Here is a 22061-nt window from a genome sequence, read left to right as displayed (position 1 = left end):
AGTAAAATGATGTGTCTGTGTTATTGTATAGACTACATTAATAATACAAATATAGATATACTGTAGTGTGTGTGTGTGTGTGTGTGTGTGTGTGTGTGTGTGTGTGTGTGTGTGTGTGTCTATATATATATATATATATATATATATATATATATATATATATAAATATATACATGTACTAGTAAGCCTGCTTGAAGCAAATGCTTTGAAAGTTAGTAAGGTTAGTAAGGCTAAGTTGAGAGAGAGAAAGAGATGTATTTTCGCTTGCTGCCAAAAGATGGCAGTGTTTCGGTGACACACAGACACTAGACATATATATAGATGATAGAGAGAGCGAGAGAGGGGGCGAGAGAGCTGCAGAACAGGGGAACACTCCAACTAGTTAAGAAATGGCGCTTTAAATAAGGCGTATGTTTTGGGTTACGTAATCACATCATCAATATCCGAGTCTGACTCGGGTCCAGCACATTCACATTAAACCTGGGTCCCCCATTATACAGTGGGCAACCCGTGATTAACCTTTCTTTTAACCCAGGTGGAATTGCCTGGTTGCTGCACCCAGGATATAAGATTTGGTACTTGCAAGTTGACCCAGTAACAACCCAGGTCTGACCCAGGTTATTTTGGCGATGTGAAAGGGGCATTAGACACACACAGTATAACATATATACTTACAAATACAGGCTCTCCAGTGAGCACCCAGTCCATCCACCTGGCATCCGTTACTCCGATTCCGGATGTGACAATGGCGTCCTCCAGGTCTCATCTCTTGAGCACTGTGGGAACCAGCGAATAAAGTTACCAAAAAACCTACATCTAATTACACAATAATACATATGGGCAAAATGATATAGATCTAGGTTGGCAAAAACATTAAAATGTTTATTACATTATGTAACAAGTGTGTGTAAAATGCCATTAAATTGTAATACAAATATATACTGTAATTATGTAACTACACCCATGTCTAAAATGTATTATTGCTGAGAAACATCATATACTGTAAAACACTATCTCTGCTTCAACTACAGTATAATTGTGTGTGTGTGTCAAAACTTTCTAGATGAGTAATAATTATATTATGTAATACTCACATCGTCACCATAGAAGTTAAACTCTAATTTTCAAAAGTAGTATTCAAAAATAAAATTTAAATATAACATTCAAAATAGTATTTAAAGCAAGTTAATACTGGTGTGTTTTATACATACTATATATATATATATATATATATATATATATATATATATATATATATATTGTGACAAGGAATCACATACACCAGATAAGGATGAAGCATGGTTCTTTATTTTCAGCATGTTGACAGCATTCCAGGATAACATATTGGTAATTCTTAAGTTACAGCAATGTCAGTTCTCAGATTACAGCAATGGCAGTTCTCATAATAAGGGTATTTCCAGAGAATCCCTAAAATCATCCCCGGACTCACGCAAGCCTACTGCCCAGGCACTAGCTGTCATTAGGAACACCAAACTGAGATATTGACTACCACCTTATTTGTTGATGCTTATTTCCTGTAATGTACACCTGCAACCTACTTCCAGCACATATAACTGTCTACTTTGTTTTGTCTTCCCCCTCTTTTGCCTTCCCTGTCTATACGTTTTCTGTCCTTTTTGTGTTAATTGTCTATTATCATGTTCATTTTCTTTTATTCTATGCCTTTGTAGTCACTAACTTTTTGTCATACTGTCATTGTAATGGTAAAGATGGAGCCGATCTCATTAGAGTGGCTCCTGGCAATAGAATCACCATGCGCTGTCTCCCGCCCCTCCGCCAGAGTTTGACAGAATGGAGTGCTCATGCGCCCCATTCTGTCAGAATCCCCTGCAGCCATCTCTCGCCACTGCCAGTCTCGCCCACTCTCCCCCGCTCGCTGCCTAGCTCCCTGAAGTGGAGATGGGCAGGGAAGCACCTGGTCACCGCTCCCCACCACCTTGCTGATGGAACACGCGTCCACGTCTGCTGGCCACGCCCCCCGTCTGCCTCCGCCAGCGCTATGGATATGTCGCACTGGCGGGCTGGCAGAGGTTGGCTCCACCTATACATCATACATTTCTTTCTTATGTGCTTTTGTGGTCATGTTGTTGTAATTCCTTTGAAACCTCAATAAATTGTGTTTCCAATATGTACACACACACACACACACACACACATACAGCAGCTGGTCACGCAACACAATATTCCAGGATTTTGTTTTTAAAAAAGGTCAAAGTTTCCCAAGTTTGTGCCACAGATAGCATTAGAACACTTATTGCTAATGTACTTTGCCTCTTCATAGCTCTGTACCCCAAATATATAGTACTAGATTTTTCCTCTTGATGATGCTAAACTGTACAATGTACCACTCTGGGTACTTGTTTCCTAGCACGGCCACAACGATCATAATCGCGGTCATCGGGGGTAAAATCGGGGCCATCGCGATGGGCCAGACGCGATGCCCGCGATTTCCCCATAGAGAACAATGTTAAATGCCTCAATTTACCCGCGATGACCACGATTTCCCATAGGAAACAATGTGAAATGGCTCAATTTACCCAAATAATCATAGGAACAATGGTAAATGGGCCAAAAACACCCCTGAACATTGAAATGTCCCCCCAAAAGTAGTTTACGCCACCACGTGATCAACGTGAACCCACTGCGCTCGCCACGCTTCGGGTTCACGTTCATCGCGGGGTGGCGTGAACTACTTTTGGGGGGACATTTCACTGGTCAGGGGGGTTTTTGGGCTTTCTGGCCCATTTACCATTCTTCCCTATGATGATTTGGGTAAATTGACCCATTTAACATTGTTTCCTATGGGAAATCGGGGTCATCGCGGGTAAATTGAGGCATTTAACATTGTTCCCTATGGGGAAATCGCGGCCATCGCGGGTGGACCATTTAAGCATTTTTAGGCGCACACGACGCGACCGACCCGATTTTTCACTGTTTTCAATGCATTTCAATGGAAAAATCGGGGGCATCGCGTCGGTCGCGTCGCAGGCCACTAAAATTACTCCCGATGGCCAAGATTTGTGGCCGTGCTAGGAAACAAGTACCCCACTCTGTATGTGTTTTTTGCTAAATGTAATCAATACTTTGGGCCAAATATAATAGGGTGTGAGAATCAGAAAGTGAGAGATTTTGGGAGAGTTTTCCCATTTTTTTAAAGTGGCAATCATTTACACTGGGGGGAAAAAAGGTTGATTTTGCATGTAATTAATTGCCGCTTTAAAAAAAATGGGAAAACTCTCCCAAAATCTCTTCTATTACATTTTGACCATTATATCTTATTGTCATCGTGTGTGGTGATACATTTTTTTTAATGAATATTCATATTAATGGTAACATTGCCTTTTAATGTAATTTATGGTGTTAATGATATTGTTAATAATCATTATGAAGCTGTTTATAGTAATTTTTTAAAATTGCATACAACTGCAGTATTCCAAGGTTGACTTTTGAGTCCATTGTGTGAGAGATACATATTATTATGTATTTATGAACAGTTTCTCATATAATGCACACATATTCTCCAACACTTTACAGAGTCCCAATGGAGCTTACAATCTATATTCCCTATCACATGCACACGCATTTACTCTAGGGTTAATTTTGTTGGGATCCAATTAACCTGAAAGCATATTTTTGGATTGTGGGGGGAAACCGGAGTACCTGGAGGAAACCCACGGGTTTCCTCCAGGCACTCCAGGTACTGCACAGTTAGGGCAATGCTGGGAATTGAACCCATGACCTTAGTGCTATGAGGCAGTAAAGCTAACCATTACACCATCCATGCTGCCCGCATATGAGTTACATATACATGTTTTTAGTTACACATACAGATTCTGATCCACAGAGTCACCTGGCAACCAGCAAATTTTCCTCAGAATTTTACTGTAGACTTTAAGACAAGGATTTAATTACTACCAGGCATTAGTGAGGGGGTCCCTTGAATATGAACTTACTATATGTATTACTTTGCTGTACACATTTATACATGTTTCTATTTGTTAAGCTAAGACGAACAATTCATAGTGACCCCTGAGGTCATTTTTTTTGTTCAATTTTTTTAAAACAGTTGTTAATGTAAAAAAAAAAAAAAAGTTCCGTTGAACTGAAACCAGATGAAAATGTAGAAAATCATCTCTCCCTCTAATTGGAAGCACAGTAAGGCTGTAATAGATTTTGCAAATTGCAAACAAAATGGTCTTGTTTACATTTCTGTCAATGACTTTAAACTTCAGTCAGAGAGACAAACACACATGTTTGGGCTAAAAACTGTAATGAAATACCTCATTTTCGAGCCCAGCATTGTATTAAAAATTTGCAATTACCGTTGTAGGCAAGAGTGTGTAGTTGTGTTTATTTAAACATAAGCCATCGTAGTAAGAAGACACAGATTCTCGTAGGGAACCTAGCAGAATTTTAATGATCAGGTAGCACCGGCAAGCACGCTGTTGGAGTACCGTAACATATGTCTGCCTTTAGTCTGCATAATTCATATGCCGTAAAATTAGCCAGAGCTGCTCAACTCAATAGCAACACCTCATTATTTTATTCTTCAGTATTTATTCCAATGTTTGACGCCTCATGATATTACTGCTAATGTGCTATAGAAGGGCAAATCTGACACAAGTGAGAAGAATTTAATTTCCCACGCATTCCTTCCTGCTGGTATGTCCTCCCCTCCCCTGGTAGAAGTAGCAAAAGTAAATAGTTAATTTGCTTCAATTATAAGCCTGTCCTGCTAAATTAGAAGCAGCGGGGCTATAGAGAAGCAGAATTTCACTTACAAGCTGATAAATCCTCGGAGCCCACAAACTGATGTCTTTCTCTTGGTGCCATGTTAATTCCATTACTTTTATGTCAAGTCAATCAAATCAGTTCATCTTTATTGGTGCTTTCGCACTCATAAGTTCTACTCCTTCTTCGCCATTGTCAGAAGGGTCAATTTCATAGGAAGTGTCTTGGGCATAAAGAATAGTATACCACAGAGTGCCATTGAGGTTCCAGCATCTGGAGGTTCGTATTATGGATTACAATAGGCTATTATGCTTTTGGACATAGTCTTGCTACATTAACATTTATTATGCAATATTCCAAAACTCATAGCCACCAATAGAGATTTCAAGGGAGGTATTATTATTCCTAAAATGTACTGGTAGGTTAATTGGCTACAGAGAAGTATGATCCATTGGGGAAGGGACTGATACAAATGGCCAAATATTCTCTGTAAAGTGCTGCGGAATATGTGAGTGCTATATAAATAACTGATGAGAGGTGTTATTTGCCTTGGTGACTTGGTCACAGGTGAAAGGTGCGCACACAATGTTAACTGGCCCGCAGGGGTATAGAGGACCCCCCACACACACACACACACAAACACACACCCTCGGTGGGCCCAACTGCCTGAGACACACTCCCCCCCCTCTCCTGCTCTAGAGATGAGGTTCCAGACTGTGCACTGGAATGATATTAGGGAAATATAGAATACAATTGTGGGTTGGCGCCCCTAGTGTTGATCTTCGCAATTAGATCAATTATGCCTTAGATAAATTCACATTCACTTGGCATACAGTAAAAAAGTCCAAGTCATTTCAAATATTTATTAAAAAGTCTCTTTTTCCACACAATGGTGACAATTGATCCAGATCTTTATGGTTCTCATTCAGACATTTCAGATACTTGATAACAGCAGAAGAATATATATATATATATATATATATATATATATATATATATATGTGTGGCTCATAGGAGTAAGGCTGTCCCCAGAGTTTGTCTTTCTACAGTGCCGGCTCCTAAACTGTGACAGAAGCCAGGCACTGCATGTAGTATTACAGTGCGGCACCCAGCTACCATCACTGAAGAGCAGGCGGCATTTTGGTGTCACCCCTTGGTGGTTGACACCCAGACGTCTCCCACTCCACTTGCACTCCTGAAGTGACTCCATTGTAACTGGTTATAAATAAAAAATATATATTAATGGAGACATATACAAGTACACATATATAGGAAATGGTTAAATAAACTATTTATTTAATGTCCAATGTGCCCTCTGTAATGTAGAATGTAATTTGTGTCACAAAGTCTATTCCTAGCATTCTATTAATGTATAGGTTTGGCAGCAAGGGTTGGCTAATGTTGTATTGCTGAAAAAAAAACAGCCATCTAATAATGGTAAGGTGTAGATCCAGGTTGGGGAAAGAACAAGCAGGTGACTCGGCACAACACGGGGAGGAGCAAGGCCCGACCATGGTAGCTCATATGAACCCTTGCTTCACTCACTACACGTCGCGCACGTACTTGTGTTCGTACTTGGGAGAAGAGGAGACGCCACCTCACCAGGAGGGACGTACATATTGTGGCACAACACATTAAATTTAATCCAAAATTGGGAGAAGAGGATCGTTTCCCATCTATAAGGGGTGTACTTCCTCTTACTTTCTGTACCTTATTGCAGTGGCGCCAGTGGAGGGGACACTCACAACTCTGTTGTTTGCATTCTTTGTATTTGTGGCACTGGGGTCACCACTGTTGAGTGTACCCACCTCTTGGGCTGCCTGGCGCTTAGATAAACCAACCCACTCTTCTGTTTTGTGTACTTCGTGCAATAGATGGTGGCGAGGATAGTGACAATGCAAGGCCGCTGGCCTTACTCCTCCCCCTGGCATTGCATGTCGCCTAGGCACTCCTATTGAATCATGTGCCAGATTCCCTTCCTCACTCTGTCCTGTGCCTAACCAAATAAACCAACATGATTAAGTGGATGGTTTTTCTGCAACTACAGCTACTGTTGTGGTGAGCTCCTGACTGCAATGTACTTTAAATATGGGCCAGGTCTTTAAAATTTGTAATTCAGCATTAAAATGATATTCAGCTGTTGAACTGTTCAAAAGTGAAGTATTACTTCTCCATTTAGTTTGCACAGCTTAAGCCTCAGGAGCTTGTCCAGATGGGATCTGGTAGAGGTCAAAAAGCTGAGACTGCAGTCATGTGATTAACTGTGGCATCATTGGCCCAGGGCCAATTTAAGATTTTACCATACTACACAATGCAAGGCTAAGCTGTTTATGTTACAGGGCTATGTTAGAGAAGCACATTTTTCCCAGCTTCAGATGGGGACATAAATGTAGTTAAATCATTTGCCTACACTCCTGTAGTGTAGATAAGACTGATACAATTCTGAGTGGTCTCCCAGATGCCAAAAAGAGTAACCAGCTGGATCAAAGCCACACAATTTGCTGTGAATCTCATTATCATGTCACTGCCCCCGCTGTGCAATGCTTGCTCCTCCTCCACTTGTGCATACTTGTATTAAGCTTCTTGTTTGCTTACTAGGCTCTCTCTTTCCTCACTGTACTGCACTACGGTTTGTTATTGTAACGTGTGTGTGTGTATATATATATATATATATATATATATATATATATATATATATATATATAACAGTAATGCACAGCCTTTGCTACATTCATAGAAAATAGATGTTTTATTTGTTAGGGTGTTAGGGCTTTTAGTTGGTTCTTTTGCTAGATGTCCCATCTGAAATGTATCAATTTAAAGACCCATTTGTTAACTATTTTAGATTTTTAAAACTCATTGTGTATAAATGGGGTTCCAGCTACTCAGCTCCAAACTGTATTTTTTCAAACAAATGTTAGCAGCTGATACCATTTATCATATGCAATGAGTTTTAAATAGCTAAAAAAGTGCTGATTAATGGGTCTAGAAGTTTGAATATAGTACTTTGCCTTCTAACACACTACTCCTATTAACTATATACTGTATGATGAACATTGTCCATAAAGCAGCATAAATACATCTAACTGCATTTGTATTCTATAGATAGATAGATAGATAGATAGATAGATAGATAGATAGATAGATAGATAGATAGATAGATAGAGATGTGCAATTTTATTTTTGCCCTTCTATATTGGCATGGTATGCTAGCACAATTGATTAATTAGCATACTCATCAACATGCTAGGGGAAGATGCAATAGGATGGATTATTGTAAAGACACAATTAAACATTTTTTTCTACTTGCAGGTGTATAAAAAGAAAACTGAAGCTGCCAAAAAGGAGTATCTGAAGCAGTTGGCTGCTTACCGAGCAAGTCTTGTGTCCAAGGTAACGTCAAATATTTATGGCATAGATTTTACCAGTGTCAAGTAAATGGTTTTCCTTCCTTATTATGTAACATTTCTTAACAAAAATACATTGGATACCATTTATTACAATCATTTTCACTGCTAGACTGAGTCATTTTAAAGGACTTTTGTTTAAAAAGTACAGAACTAGCCCATAGCTACATGCTGCATGACTACAAGTATTCAGTGTATAGCGCAAACACCATACAGGTATCTTAGTACGATTCTGACCTTCTAAATCAGCATATAGAGGCAGATGTATTAAGCCTTAATAAGAGATAAATGCAAGGGTGATAAAGAGAGATAAACGTCCAGCCAATCAGCTCCTTACTGACTTTTTTCAAACACAGCCTGTAACATGGCAGTGATGAGGTGATTGGCTGGACGTTTATCTCTCCTTATCACCCTTGCATTTATCTCTTGTTAAGGCTTAATACATCTGCCCCAAAGTTTCTTAAAGGATCCAAAATAACAGACTGGGAGCACGATGAGTCTAGTAGGCACGTACCACATTTCATACCAGGGGAGGGTTGGGAAGGAAAACCAGCCCGGGAAATTTTTGGAAGCAGCTCTAATGGGGATGGGTGGAACAAAGGGGGAAATAAACTGTCTCTAGGATAGTTTAGCAGGCGCTACCTTGCTCAAATATAGCAGCAGCTGGATAAGGGGGTTGTCAATACCCAATCGACTGTATGCAAAAAAAAGAAGGGAAAAAAGCTGCGCTTAGAGGAAATGTGTCAATTACCACACAGCCTACTGGATCAGTAGATTCAAAACATAGGTATACAGTGGCGGATTCAGGGGGGGGGCACCCGGGCACGTGCCCCCCCTGTCATTCAATTTGTAGATGAGGACCAGAGCTTTCCAAAGAGCCCAGCCCCGTGTCTCTAGCCCCCTGGGAACTGGAGATATCGCCTGGCAAAGCTGTAACATTTTTTCCCCATAGGATAATCTGGGACCCGTCAATTCCGACCCCCACCCAGTTCCGACGGCTGCCAGTTCCCTCCCTGGCATCACAGGAGCTTGTGGTTGATGTCATTCAATTCCAAATCGCTGGGCCTTCAATATGATACCAGGATGGTCCATATTGGTCAATCGGTTCCAGAGATATAGCGTGCAAATCGTTTTTTTTTTTTTTTTTTAAATGTAATTTCATGTCTGTTCATGTTCTTTGAGGGCAGATTACTCTGGAACCAAACGTTCCAGTTTCACTGGACCAAAATCATTCAAAGCCCACTCAAAAGTTCTTCAATATGATACTTGTCTCATGTAAATGAGTCAGTTAGTTCCGAAGATATAGCCGGTTAAATGAGATAACTGGTTAAAGGGGGGGGAGGGGTGGTTTTCTTTCCCCCTCACACCAGAAAATGCAGGGACTAGGCTGGTGTAAAAGGGGCCAACCTGGGATGCATTTTCTGGTGTGAAAGGGGTATTATTTCAAATAGCTGGGACCTGCAGTGCTCGGAATACAGCCAGGCTCTGCCACTGTCAGTGGCTATCACTTCTGCCTGGCGGCGGCTGTCCCCCATTTACCACGAGCATGTATTCCCCGTTGGCAATGAGCATGTAATCCCACATGGCAACAAGCATAGAACCTCTGGCAATGAGCATGGAACCCTTGGCAATGAGCATGTAGATAAGCAGCACTTACTATATGTAGCATAATTTTTAATAGGCATTATGGTTTTTGGCATAATACATAATGGACATCATGCCGTGTAACTTAACGTGTAATGGACATTATGGTGTAAATCAGGCATGTCCAACGTTGGCCCTCCAGATGTTGTGAAACTACACATCCCAGCATGCTTTGCCACAGTTTTACTATTAGAGAATGCTAAAACTATTGCAAAGCATGCTGGGATGTGTAGTTTCACAACATCTGGAGGGCCAACGTTGGACATGCCTGGTGTAAATGTTTAATGTGCGCCTTTGGTGGACAATGTCCCTGTTTATGAAGCGTATTGTGAATTTTGTCTTAATCTGTGTGGCATTATGTGAATTCTGGCTCAATCCGTGTGTTATTATGTGAATTTTGGCTCAATCCGTATGTTATTATGTGAATTCTGGCTCAATCCGTGTGTTATTATGTGAATTTTGGCTCAATCTGTGTGGCATTATGTGAATTTTGGCTTAATCTGTGTGGCATTATGTGACTTCTGGCTCAATCCGTGTGTTATTATGTGAATTTTGGCTCAATCCGTGTGTTATTATGTGAATTCTGGCTCAATCCGTGTGTTATTATGTGAATTTTGGCTCAATCTGTGTGGCATTATGTGAATTTTGGCTCATTCCATTTGGCATCATGTGTAAGGGGCAAGTATAATGGGGTCTAGTATTTTTTGCATAATGTGTAGAAGTTGTATATGGTGTTGTACACTACACTCAAGGACACGCCCCCTTTTGAGTGGCCACACTCCCTTTTCCAGAGCGCGCCTTCGGCGCACGCACAACTACATCCTTCACTTTTGTTGCCATGGTGGGCCTGCGTACTTTAAATGCCAGGGCCTATTTTTAATCCCATTGCCACCCTCTCTCTGCCGCTCTCTTAGCATGTACACTGGCACCACTAACACTGCCCCTCCCCCACCCAAACCCTCTTTTATCATGGTGCCCCCCCTGTCATTTTATCCTGGATCCGCCCCTGTAGGTATATTTAATAAAACACTGTATACATAATTCAATACCGTTAAAAAGTAAATGAACCATTTAAAATACAATTCATGAATGGATACTGGGATGGGCACCCCTAAAAAGTTCCTCTTGTTAACAATTCAGTCCATAAGAAGTTACACCATTTATTTGGACAGTTCAGTGAACCACTCACGATTGGAGGGAAGAGTCCTGCGCTGAATTGCAGATAGAACAAATTTGCCCCTTGGAGAGGTGGTGAAAGCTTTTGAAAAAGCTGGGAGTCACCCAGCGAAACGCGTCAAGCACAGGCACCCCACCATCATTCCTCCCACCTTGTGGATTACAAAATCGGATCCCTGACCCAGGACTTTGTCCTTTCATCAGTATCAGGCGATGTACATCAATAGGAGACAGCGCCGCCAGCACCACTCTGGGGGCTCGCCTGCATCGGCACACTATTTTGTTCTCCCACCTAATGAATGGTAGGGCATGAAATTTTTTTGAAAAACCCCATGTTGACCTTTTGACTGTCGGACTAACCCATGTCGACCTAATGACCCTGTCAAACTAATGACTCATGTCGACCATCCTGCAGGTCATCCTTCTTGCATTGGGACCTAATGACTGTCGACTATCATGCTGTTGACCCAATGACCGTATCCCATTCTGTTGTATATAGATCTATTTGTTAGGTCTACTTAAACTATTGCTTCCCATATTTGACCTTAGGGCAGCTCTTCTATATATGTTCTTAGAACCACATTGGTTACTGACTCATTTGGTCCCTGGGTGACATAACTAAGGTTAAACCAATAACACTGACACACAATCTTGGTCTATCCTGGGTCCTCGCATCACTAGGAAAGAAACATAGAAACATAGACTTTGACGGCAGATAAGAACCACTTGGCCCATCTAGTCTGCCCCTTTTTTTAAACATGTTACCTCAAACCATATTTGATCCTTATTTTTTTTGTAAGGATATCAATATGCCTATCCCAAGCATGTTTAAATTGTACTACTGTATTTGCCTCTACCACCTCTGATGGGAGGCTATTCCACTTATCTACTACTCTTTCTGTGAAGTAATCCTTCCTCACATTTCCCCTGAATCTTCCTCCTTCTAGTGTTAGTGCATGTCCTCGTGTTCTGCTGCTCCTCTTCATGGCCCTTATTCTGATCGGTGCGGATATTCCCGCATTCTTACGGAGCGGTCCGCACGCCACGGTGTTCTGCCGCGTGCGGCCATCGTCCGTAGAAACGCCCACGGGTCCTCCGCATTCGGACGGACTCACTCTTTAAGAACAGGGCGTGTTTACGGACGACATACAAACCATGCGTGTGCGGGGGAAACAGTCAAATTCTGCACGGTATAACAGAGTATTACAGAGTGTGCTCGGGAATACCGCATCCGAACGGGAGCCAAGCGGTGCTACCGCACGTAAGCGGTGTATTTACGCCAAACAACCCACTATTATGTCAATTCTGCAATACATCACATGACCCACTTATTCAATTACCTATCCTCATAAAAAAATGCTTATTTGGAATTGGAATCAATTAGATGCCAATATATCCTTACAAGCATGCCTAACACATGCATTGCACACATTAACCCTTACAGCAATTGAAGTGCAATGGTTTCAATTAAAGCACTGACAAGCGTCCTATTAGTGAGTAATGAGTAAAGGAGTCGATTTTATTGGGTTCAGGTGTTAATGCTTGTAGTCATTAGGCGGTCCGTTCGCCTCCCGCAGGAACGAGTGGTGTCCGCAAAGCAATAGTGGCCTTTTGGACACCGCACATTTCTTCCCTTTTTGTTCGCGTGCATTCGGAGTGCTATCCGAATGTACGCCCCCCAACATAAGTGTACTCCCCCGTGTCCGCCCATGTTTCCGCCCCGTTTTGCCCACTTTGAAACTACGCCCATGTGTCATTCCGCATGACGCCCATAATACGCCCATATTTCCCGAATGATTGCGGTGACCAGTTTTGTACGGGATTTGCCCGAACAGGTACGGAGTCAAGGCGTGGCACATGCGCGTAGCGTTCTCCACGCATGCGCAGACGCCGTAAAGACGCGATCCGAAAGTATGCGGAAAAGTACGCATCAATCAGAATAAGGGCCAATGTGAAGAATGTCTCCCACCTGTACCTTGTTAAAGCCCTTGATATATTTGAAAGTTTCTATCATGTCCCCCCTTTCCCTTCTCTGCTCTAAAGTATACATATTAAGATCTTTTAGTCTTTTCTGGTACGTTTTGTGATGTAGGCCATGCACCATTTTAGTTGCCCTTCTTTGTACAGTCTCTAATGTATTTATATCCTTCTGGAGATATGGCCTCCAGAACTGAACACAATACTCTAGGTGAGGTCGTACCAATGACCTATACAGTGGCATTATTACTTATTTCTTTCTACTGCTGATACCTCTCCCTATGCAACCAAGCATCTTACTAGCCTTCTTCATTGCTTTGTTACATTGCCTACCTGCCTTTAAGTCCCCTGAAATAGTGACACCAGATCCCTCTCTTCCTCAGTAGTTTCCATTATAGTGCCATTTATACTATATTTAGTCTTTGGATTTTTGAGACCCAAGTGCATGATTTTGCATTTTTTGGCATTAAACTGTAGTTGCCATGCTCTCGACCATTCCCCTAATCTACCTAGATCATCAATCATTTGTTTTACCCCTCCTGTTGTGTCTACCCTGTTGCATACCTGTGTGTCATCTGCAAAAAGGCACATTTTACCCTCAATTTCATTTGCAATATCACCAATAAAGATATTCGGTCCAAGTACAGATCCCTGGGGTACTCCAGTGTGGGTTACAACCCTGTTTATTATCCCGGACTGGACAAAGGATTTATGGGCGAAAGGGCTGTTAGAGGCCAGACTAAGAAGCCTTTGGGAACTCCCATTATCAGATTTATTCCATCCTTGCCCTATCAACAGAAGTCAATATGATGTATGTTAGGTATAAAAGTTCTTCCACAAGACTTAACTTTCAAGCTCATACAGTAGTCAAGTCTGTAATGCCCCTGTTCTACATTCAGTATACATACATTTATTCCAGAGTATTTGTTACATTAATTTCTTGTATAAAAATAGATGTTCCACGTCCCCATGTCTTCCACTAACAGTGTATGGGAATGTGTACTATTCCTTTGAGGGAGATAAAGTGGAGAAAGATAATGTACCAGGCAATTAGCTCGTAACTGCCTTACTACAGGATGTGTTTGAAAAATTACATGTTGGAGCTCATTGGTTGTTAGTTTATCCCTGTCCACTTTATTACTCTGTGGGCCAGATGTATCAAACTTCAAAAAGTAATAAAAAAGGGGGTGAAGAACAACCAGCAAATCAGCTCCTAACTGCCATGTTACAGGCTGGGTTTGGAAAATGGCAGGTAGGAGCTGATTGGCTGGTTGTTTATCACTCCGCATTTTATCACTTTTTGAAGCTTGATACATCTAACCGTATAAGGCTTAGTACATCTCTCATCTATTTTTATTAGTAAATATATGCTACAGTACTTGATACATGCAGTATAATTTTATGTAGACACTACCACCAGTATTTCCAGCTATTGTACTTTTTTATTTAGATAAGTCAATACACAGACAACGTGGGTTATAAGTGCTTCTCATTGATTGGTGCAGTTGGAAGTATTGAAAATTCAACAGTCACCAGTAGAACAGTTCTAATAAATAGCTCCTGCACGGTATCATTAAACAAAGCCAGTCATTTCTGCATAATGTATATTTTTTATACATTATGTTTGTTGTTGTGAGGCGTATATTTTTGTAGTTATATATAAGATCATTCTTTGTTTCAAAAATTCAATGACATAATAAGGAATATTAGACGTATAAATTGACCAAGTCCAAACATCAAACAAATTAATTAATTTATTTGTAATGTGCCATTGGCCCCTTGAGGGGTTGGATAAAGATCAATCAAAATTCGGGCCAGTGAAAATGTAATTTATCATACTAATGATCTTTCACTAACCAGAACTAGCAGTTTGCATTAAGTAAACACCAAAGAAATCAGTGGATGTAACATAAATTAATTCACTTAAATGGTAATATCATGTATTAATTTATATTTAAGCATTGGCACAGCTTAAAAAATGTTATCTAAAAACACTGTTTTCTATTGAAATAACAAGTAAGAAAAGTTTGTTACTATACAAGTCACATAATGGAGCTCAGATAACCATTTATGTGAAAAGCTCTCATCATCATCCTTGGGCGTACTTGCTGATGTGAACACATTCCTCTCAGGAAGATGCCTGTAGAGGAGAAGCAGGTAGGTGGCAACGGGGGCAGAATTGTGTCATTAGGACACACCCCTGTGCAGAGAAAACGCTGCAATTGGAGCACATTTGCATAAGTAAAGTGACACGATTAGGAAAGAATCGTATCATTAGGCTCTCTAGGCTGGATCGCAGGTTACCCCTATTTAGCTCCCCATTCTGCCTACTTCATAGAATGAGTGCCCATACTTCCTAGGAAGCAGTTGAATACCCGATCTTGTAGGATCTGGGAGTGTAGCCAAGTATGTTTTTAGGTTACATTGGCCTGTAAAGTGAGGTAAAAATGGGGACAATTACAGTTTGCTGCTTTCAGATATGTGACCCTGGAATTTGTCAGGTCTAGCAAACTGCCAATTTTCTGGGTCTAAGCTCCATTACCCTGGTTGGGAGCAGAGAAGTGGTCCCAGGTTGTTTTAGGAAGTAATGTAGGGGACAAAGCAGTTTTAATTCTTCCTTTATGGAAATGTAAGTTGTCTTAACACACCTGGCTTTGTGGCGTGACCTACCTTTCCCTGAACCAGCTCCCATCTTCATGGCTGCTAGAGTCTATGGTGCACAAGGTGCTGTAACTCATAGATTTATAGTCCACTAGAAGTGATAAATTTACTTAAATGTGAGGATTTTTTAAGTGAGAGATGTTGCCAATAGCAATACTTATTATTTATCTGGATGTTGGATGACGGCTCGACAGTTGGGATTCCGACATCGGGGTCCTGACTGACAAGGGCTATTCTCCCTCCTGGGGTCCAAGACCCCCACAGAGGGAGGTCAGAACCTGTGGTGAGTGCAGCCAGCCACCGAGACCACAAGGGGCTTCATTGTGCTCGCCCACCTGTTGGAGTACCGGTGGTCGGAATCCCGACTGTCGTCTCACCATACCACACCCATTTATCTAGCACCTTGAGAGGATAATACCTAAAATGTGATTGGTTGCTATGTGCAACACTTCTAACACATTAGGAAAATTACATCTTAGTGTTAAGAAATTAAAACAAATTGTGTTGCGGGCCTTCATGGACCATCCAGTTTTAAGGACGGTTGCCGAGAGAACAGTGGGCTACGGGCAGCTTTGGGAGACATGCTTAACCTTCTAGACGGCTGGGATCAGCACCTGATTTTTGAAGGTCTCCCGGCTGATCCAGAAGGATAGGCAAGTATATATAACACTGATTACAGTTTTCATATAATTCATTTGACAAATGTATTTTTACTCCACTCTTACTTAGACATTAAAGGTCAGGAAAAGTAAATGCTGATTTCATGTGTTTTTATAATTACCCATAATATCTATTTTAAAGTAAATAGCTCCTAGTTATGGTTTCTTTTATGATCACCGTTTCTTCAGTTTAAATACATGATGACAAGTAGCAAAAATAAAATATCCCTGACAGCTCTTTGCAAAATATAGTTTTTGGCTATAAAAGCAATGTTCTCTTTTCTCAATCCAAAGCGGAGACCAAAAAATTGTTAATACTATAAATAGACTGGTATTATACTGCTATATGCTATTTTGTCATCATTTTAGTTATTGACTTGCTAGCAAAATCTAGAACAACATACTGTAACTAAAGAAGACATAGCAAAAACATACTATACAATTAGCTTTAGGCAGGGATGGATTAAGGTCTGTGGGGGCCCTGGACAACAAAAGGTCTGTACCACCAATGCCCCCCCCCCCTGGATGGAGGCAGGTCCCCTCCCCTGGTACCTGGCCTGCGCGGGTATCTGGGAAGTGGGGTCCATGCAGCAGGGTCTCTGCGGTGGATGGGTAGTCAGTGGCAGGGTCACTGCTGCAGATGGAAACTCGTTGCGCTACTAGTTCCCATCTGCCACAGAGACCACGCCGCTGATTTCCCATCAGCCGCAGGGCCCCCGCCGCTGACTTCCCATCACTGCCCGGATCCCTGTGCTGGCCAGGTAACAGGGAGGGGGGGGGGGACTGGTGTGGGGGCCCCGGATGTGTGGCCCCTGTCACCCCGTGTATAATACGCCACTGGCTTTAGGAATGTCTGATACTATAAGTAGATCTGGCTGGAACATGCTGTAAATCCCGTGTAGGCAATACGTGGCTTTCCAAATGTTGTTTTCTTAACAGCTTGAATGACTTTGCTGACAATTATTTTATTAATTGCAACATGTTACACTAAAATATTTATTGTGCATGCTATTAATTACTACTTTTTTTTTTCTTTGAAAAAGAGCTACAATGATCCTGTTGATATTAAAACATCACAACCTTCGCAAATGATGAATTCAAAGCCTCCAATGTTCCATGGACCTGCACAGGGACACTCTACGTTGTATCTCAGCTCCCCTTACCACCAACAGTCAACAATGAGTCCACATTTATCTGCCATGCATCCCGGTATCAACAGGAACATAGCTCCAAAACCCAACAACCAAATGCCAGTGACTGTTTCCCTAGCAAGCATGGCTGTATCTCCACCTCCATCTCTTCAGATGAGTCCACCTCTCCACCAGCACATGCATATGCAGCAACACCAGTCAATGTCCATGCAGCAGTCCATTGGAAATCAGCTACAGATACAGAGCCAGACGGCTTTGCATTCACCAGCAATGCAGCAGGTTGGTATTTTTTTCTTATACGATGGTATCCAACTTCTGAATAAAAGATACTTTTTATAGGTGCTGATGTATCAAGCAATGATAGAGTGGAGAAATGGATCAGTGGAGAAGTTGACCATAGCAACCAACCAGCCTATACATACCATTTTATAGAGGCTGATTGAATGGTTGCTGTAGGCAACGTCTTCACCGGGCCACTTCTCCACTCTTTTTTACCGCTTGATACATCAATCCCTTTACACTATGAATATGACACTTAAAATTAGTTAACAGGTCCCTTTACTATCATAACTCAAATGTATAAAACATTTGAGAGCGCTAAAACAGAGAAGTTATCCACAGAAACCAATAATCTTCTATCATTTAACTAGAATAGTCTATAAAATGACAATTAGAAGCTTATGATTTGATAGTCTCCAATTAGTTGCTATGGGCAAGTTCTTATCTTTATCTCTCTTGAAGGTTTTATACATTTCACCAGGAATGGACTGGGGCCCTGGCACATTACTGTGTTCACAAGTTGACGTGGCCACGGTTGAAGGGTGCTCATCCACTGCCTTAGGGGTGTGCCACAAGTCACACCCCGTCTCTATTTGCCGGTCAGCTGAGCAGAGTGTCGGGAGGCTGTGTGGCCGGACTGGGCCATCAGCACTTCTGTATTTGCCAGATGGCCAGGCCGGACCTGCGTCTCACCCTTAAAACCCGTAATGATGGCTGACCAACCATTATATTGAGAATATTGGGAGATGGGTTAATTTTGTTAAACAGTACAGTACCTTACTATTCTTTCCAAACTCTGAGATTGTGTACGTACTGAGATCACAGAGCTGTATGCTCAGCTCGTAGATCATATAGGCAAAGATTCCATTGTTGTTGAATGGTGACCACAGAGATGCAAGCATACTTATTCAGCAATGAAGCTAGATGAGATACACAGATGGGCATGCACAATCAGTCTGAAGTTTTTATACTTTCAACTATATTTGATTACTCTTTTCTGAATTTATTTTGGAAACGAATACGTATCTGGAAGCTTAGATATATGATTTCCTATGCATACAGTGCAAGTTGTAAAACTCATAACATTTTGAAAAATGTTGTGCAGTGACATTTGCTTTCTTATTGATAACTATCTCTATTCGCTGTGCCAGCAGCTTGTTTTTCTAAATCTAACACGTATAGCTGAAATCACATTCTAAGTGTGAAATGTACAAATATTTCTCTCTAGAAAACAATTTCCGTTATATGATATTCATTTCCTTCCTGAATTGTATATTTGTCCCAGAGATGTGTGCAATGTAGAAGCAGTAAAATAAATGAGTAGGAAATTCTCAAGATGTATAATGGATAATGATGAAAACTATACAGTTTTGCAAATCATAGCTTATACCTGTGAATCAGCAATCCGCTTCCACTCACCAAAACAAGGAATCGTTGACGTTCTCTCCCTGTTTTCAAGACCCGTGTTCTTTAGGAGTGAAAAATGCTCCGTTCACTTTTGTAAAGTGAAGACCGTCTCTAAAAATGTAAACACTTAAAGGGAGTATTCAATGTTGGATTCCGACCATTCCGACAGTCGGAATCCTGGCCCGTTTTCCTCAGCTCCACAGAGATTCAACTGGCGGAATTCAGTGTTCCGTCTGTCGAGTGGTGAAAAAAAACGGCAGTGGATTGACAAGAAACGGCTGTAAATTGACAATCCACGACAGTTTACGACAAAACAGATCTGACTTGTTTTAAAGTTGGATCTGTTTTGTCGAAATCCGCCTTCAATGCTGTCAGGAATGGCAGCGTTGAATAGGCAGCGGACACTATTTCCCCTGTCAAAAATAGCGCCCGGGATTGAATACCACCTTAAGCCCCTTAAAATGCTTTTGCAATGAATTACAAAACTAAAAACTTAATTTGCACATTCACATCAGTCCCTGCCCTAATAACTCTTACATTCGATATTACCTACCACATAAACACCCACACACATTCTAGGATTCATTTTTTATTTATTTTTTAGTTGGGAGCCAGTTGACCTGCTAGTATATTTTTGGATTGTGGAAGGAATCTGGATTACCCGTAGGAAGCCCACACAAGCACAGGCATAATATACAAACTCCACACAGTTAGGGCAATGTTGGGAATTGAACCCATGACGTCAGTTCTGTGAGCAGGGCTTAAAGTGGTCCTGGGTCGGTGGTAGAACGCCTTTCCCCCACCACCAACCCCCTGATAAACAGCAATAACACATGGGTCCGTGAAGATATCCTGGTTCGCATGTGGTATTGCCTGTAACACACTTCTGTTTGCCCAAAAGAAATAAGATCTAATTGGATAGTGTTTTTTTTTTTTTTTAGAAGAAGAAAAAGTATCAGGGCTAATTGGATACCCCCCCATGTTTTTTTTCTCTAATAAGCATATCATAGAGATGATGGAAATATATTTATTGAAGTGCCGAACTTATTTAACTTATATGTATTTAAAAGGACAGCTGCTTACCAAGTACAGAAGGCATTCTTACAATGGCAAATCATACCTGGAAGTTTGTCAACCATCAAACATATATCAGGCATGAAGACTGATGAGAAACAGCCCAGATTTTAGATCATACAAACATTACGCATATTCCAGACAAATCAGTATCATAGTTCAAGTGTACAGTCCATGATAATTTCATACATTATTATATTCTTATTTTCTGTATTTGTTATGTCTCTAAGAGCATAGGATATTTAATAATTCTACTGCAAATTTGCATTTGTATCCAAATAGATGAGACATGAAAATTTGGAAAAATACGACTTTGCAGTTGTCTTTACTACTACTACTACTAATACTATTACTTATTGCTACTACACCATAGTAAATAAAACTTATATTAAAAGCGGTCATATACGAAATAACCAATACAATCCTGGAAGTGAAGACCGGACAATAGAATTGAGGAAAATCTCTAGTTTATGAGACAAATATATGTGTTGTTTTTTTTCTATAAATAAACCATATTATGATTTTGAATGTGCCTGAATGCATTGCTTAAAATTATGCAGGAAAAGACCCTAAATTATCACAAACATACAGAGAAAGAAGAGAGGCTAAGTCTGTAGGCTGTTTATGATTAGTGTTTGTGGTGTTGGTTATATGTTTTAGTTTTGGGCAGGGTGAAGGGTATCAGTACTACAGATGGAAAATTTGATGTGAATGATTGTACTTCTTGAGATCCTAACATTTGCCCAAAATATAGCTAATTTACACCCCTAGGAGTATCAAGGCAATCCCATTTCAATTAAATTAAAAGTAAAAAAATCAATCATCAAAAACTCATGCCTTATATGTGTCTATAGCTGTATAAAATGTGCTTACAACTCTGGCATTAGGGTTTCCAGTGCCAAAATTACAAATTTTAGGATTATGGAATTACCAGGCTACAATCCCTGCGTTTATTTCAGAATTGGGATTAAAAAATGGAATTAAAAATAAAATAAAAATTGAACAACAGCACAAATCTCTACACAATAAATGATATGTTAGTTGACTAGACCTCATGTTCTTGACCTTGGTCTTCAGGATCCCAAACAGTGCATGTCTTCTAGGTCTCCTCTCGGAATTGCAGGTGATATAATTAGCCCCACCAGTGGATCTTTTAAATTGTGCCAGTAAGTAGTGACTACACCTGTCTGCTAGGTGACCTGGAAAATATGAATTGTTTTCGGTCCTGAGGACCGAGTTTGAGAACCATTGGACTAGACTGATGATGTCATACAAACTTAATTTAAAAAAAGTATTTTTTCTTTTGCTGAAAATACGACCTAAGAAAAATTCCAACATAATCTGGCTACAAAGAAAGCACATACAAGCTCTATGCTAAATACAATTAAGCCCAAGTCTATATCTTAATGCACAGTATTACCCGCTGATTCAGCTGTTCCTGTATCAGACTCCTCACCACCATCACCTGTATTGGGCAAAGGTATATCATGATGATCATCATCATCGTTGATGCTATTTATACAAGTCATCAGCCATTCTCATGGATGGAGAAGGCTTCATAGATAGCGATTATTCTTAGTGTCCTTTCTGTAGAGATCAAAGCTACAATGACACACAGCCCCACCCTCACTGTAAAATGCCACATATTGCAGATTTGAACAATTGGAGTGTGGTCACGGTAATGCGATCACAGTACCATTCTCCTCACCACTATAAGGCATGGCTGCCACCTTTAGGACTTTCCCTGAAGTCCCTGACTTTCCCTAAATCGGCAAGTGTGTAATACAATCATAGGAACATACAAATGTCTAGTCATGAATCTATTGATGGATAAAAGTAGATCCAAAAATGTTCTATATGAAAAATGAGTGCTA

The 22061-nt window shown here is 40.7% G+C and overlaps 1 protein-coding gene across 4 annotated transcripts in view; it reads left to right on the top strand.

Moving 5' to 3' along the window:
* The window catches only part of TOX (thymocyte selection associated high mobility group box), a 228123-nt gene that overhangs the window by 193425 nt on the left and 12637 nt on the right, over positions 1-22061 (top strand). For all 4 annotated transcript variants that reach the window (XM_083187144.1, XM_083187142.1, XM_083187143.1 and 1 more), the window contains 2 exons: positions 8065-8145; positions 17320-17706. In XM_083187144.1, coding sequence (XP_083043270.1) covers positions 8065-8145; positions 17320-17706 — 468 coding nt within the window. The remainder of the gene's footprint in view (positions 1-8064; positions 8146-17319; positions 17707-22061) is intronic.

Source organism: Crinia signifera, chromosome 5 (assembly GCF_055691185.1).
Source record: "Crinia signifera chromosome 5, ASM5569118v1, whole genome shotgun sequence".
Lineage (NCBI taxonomy): Eukaryota > Metazoa > Chordata > Amphibia > Anura > Myobatrachidae > Crinia > Crinia signifera.
Note: the sequence above shows the minus strand (reverse complement) of the source record. Positions and strands in the feature narration are given on the sequence as shown.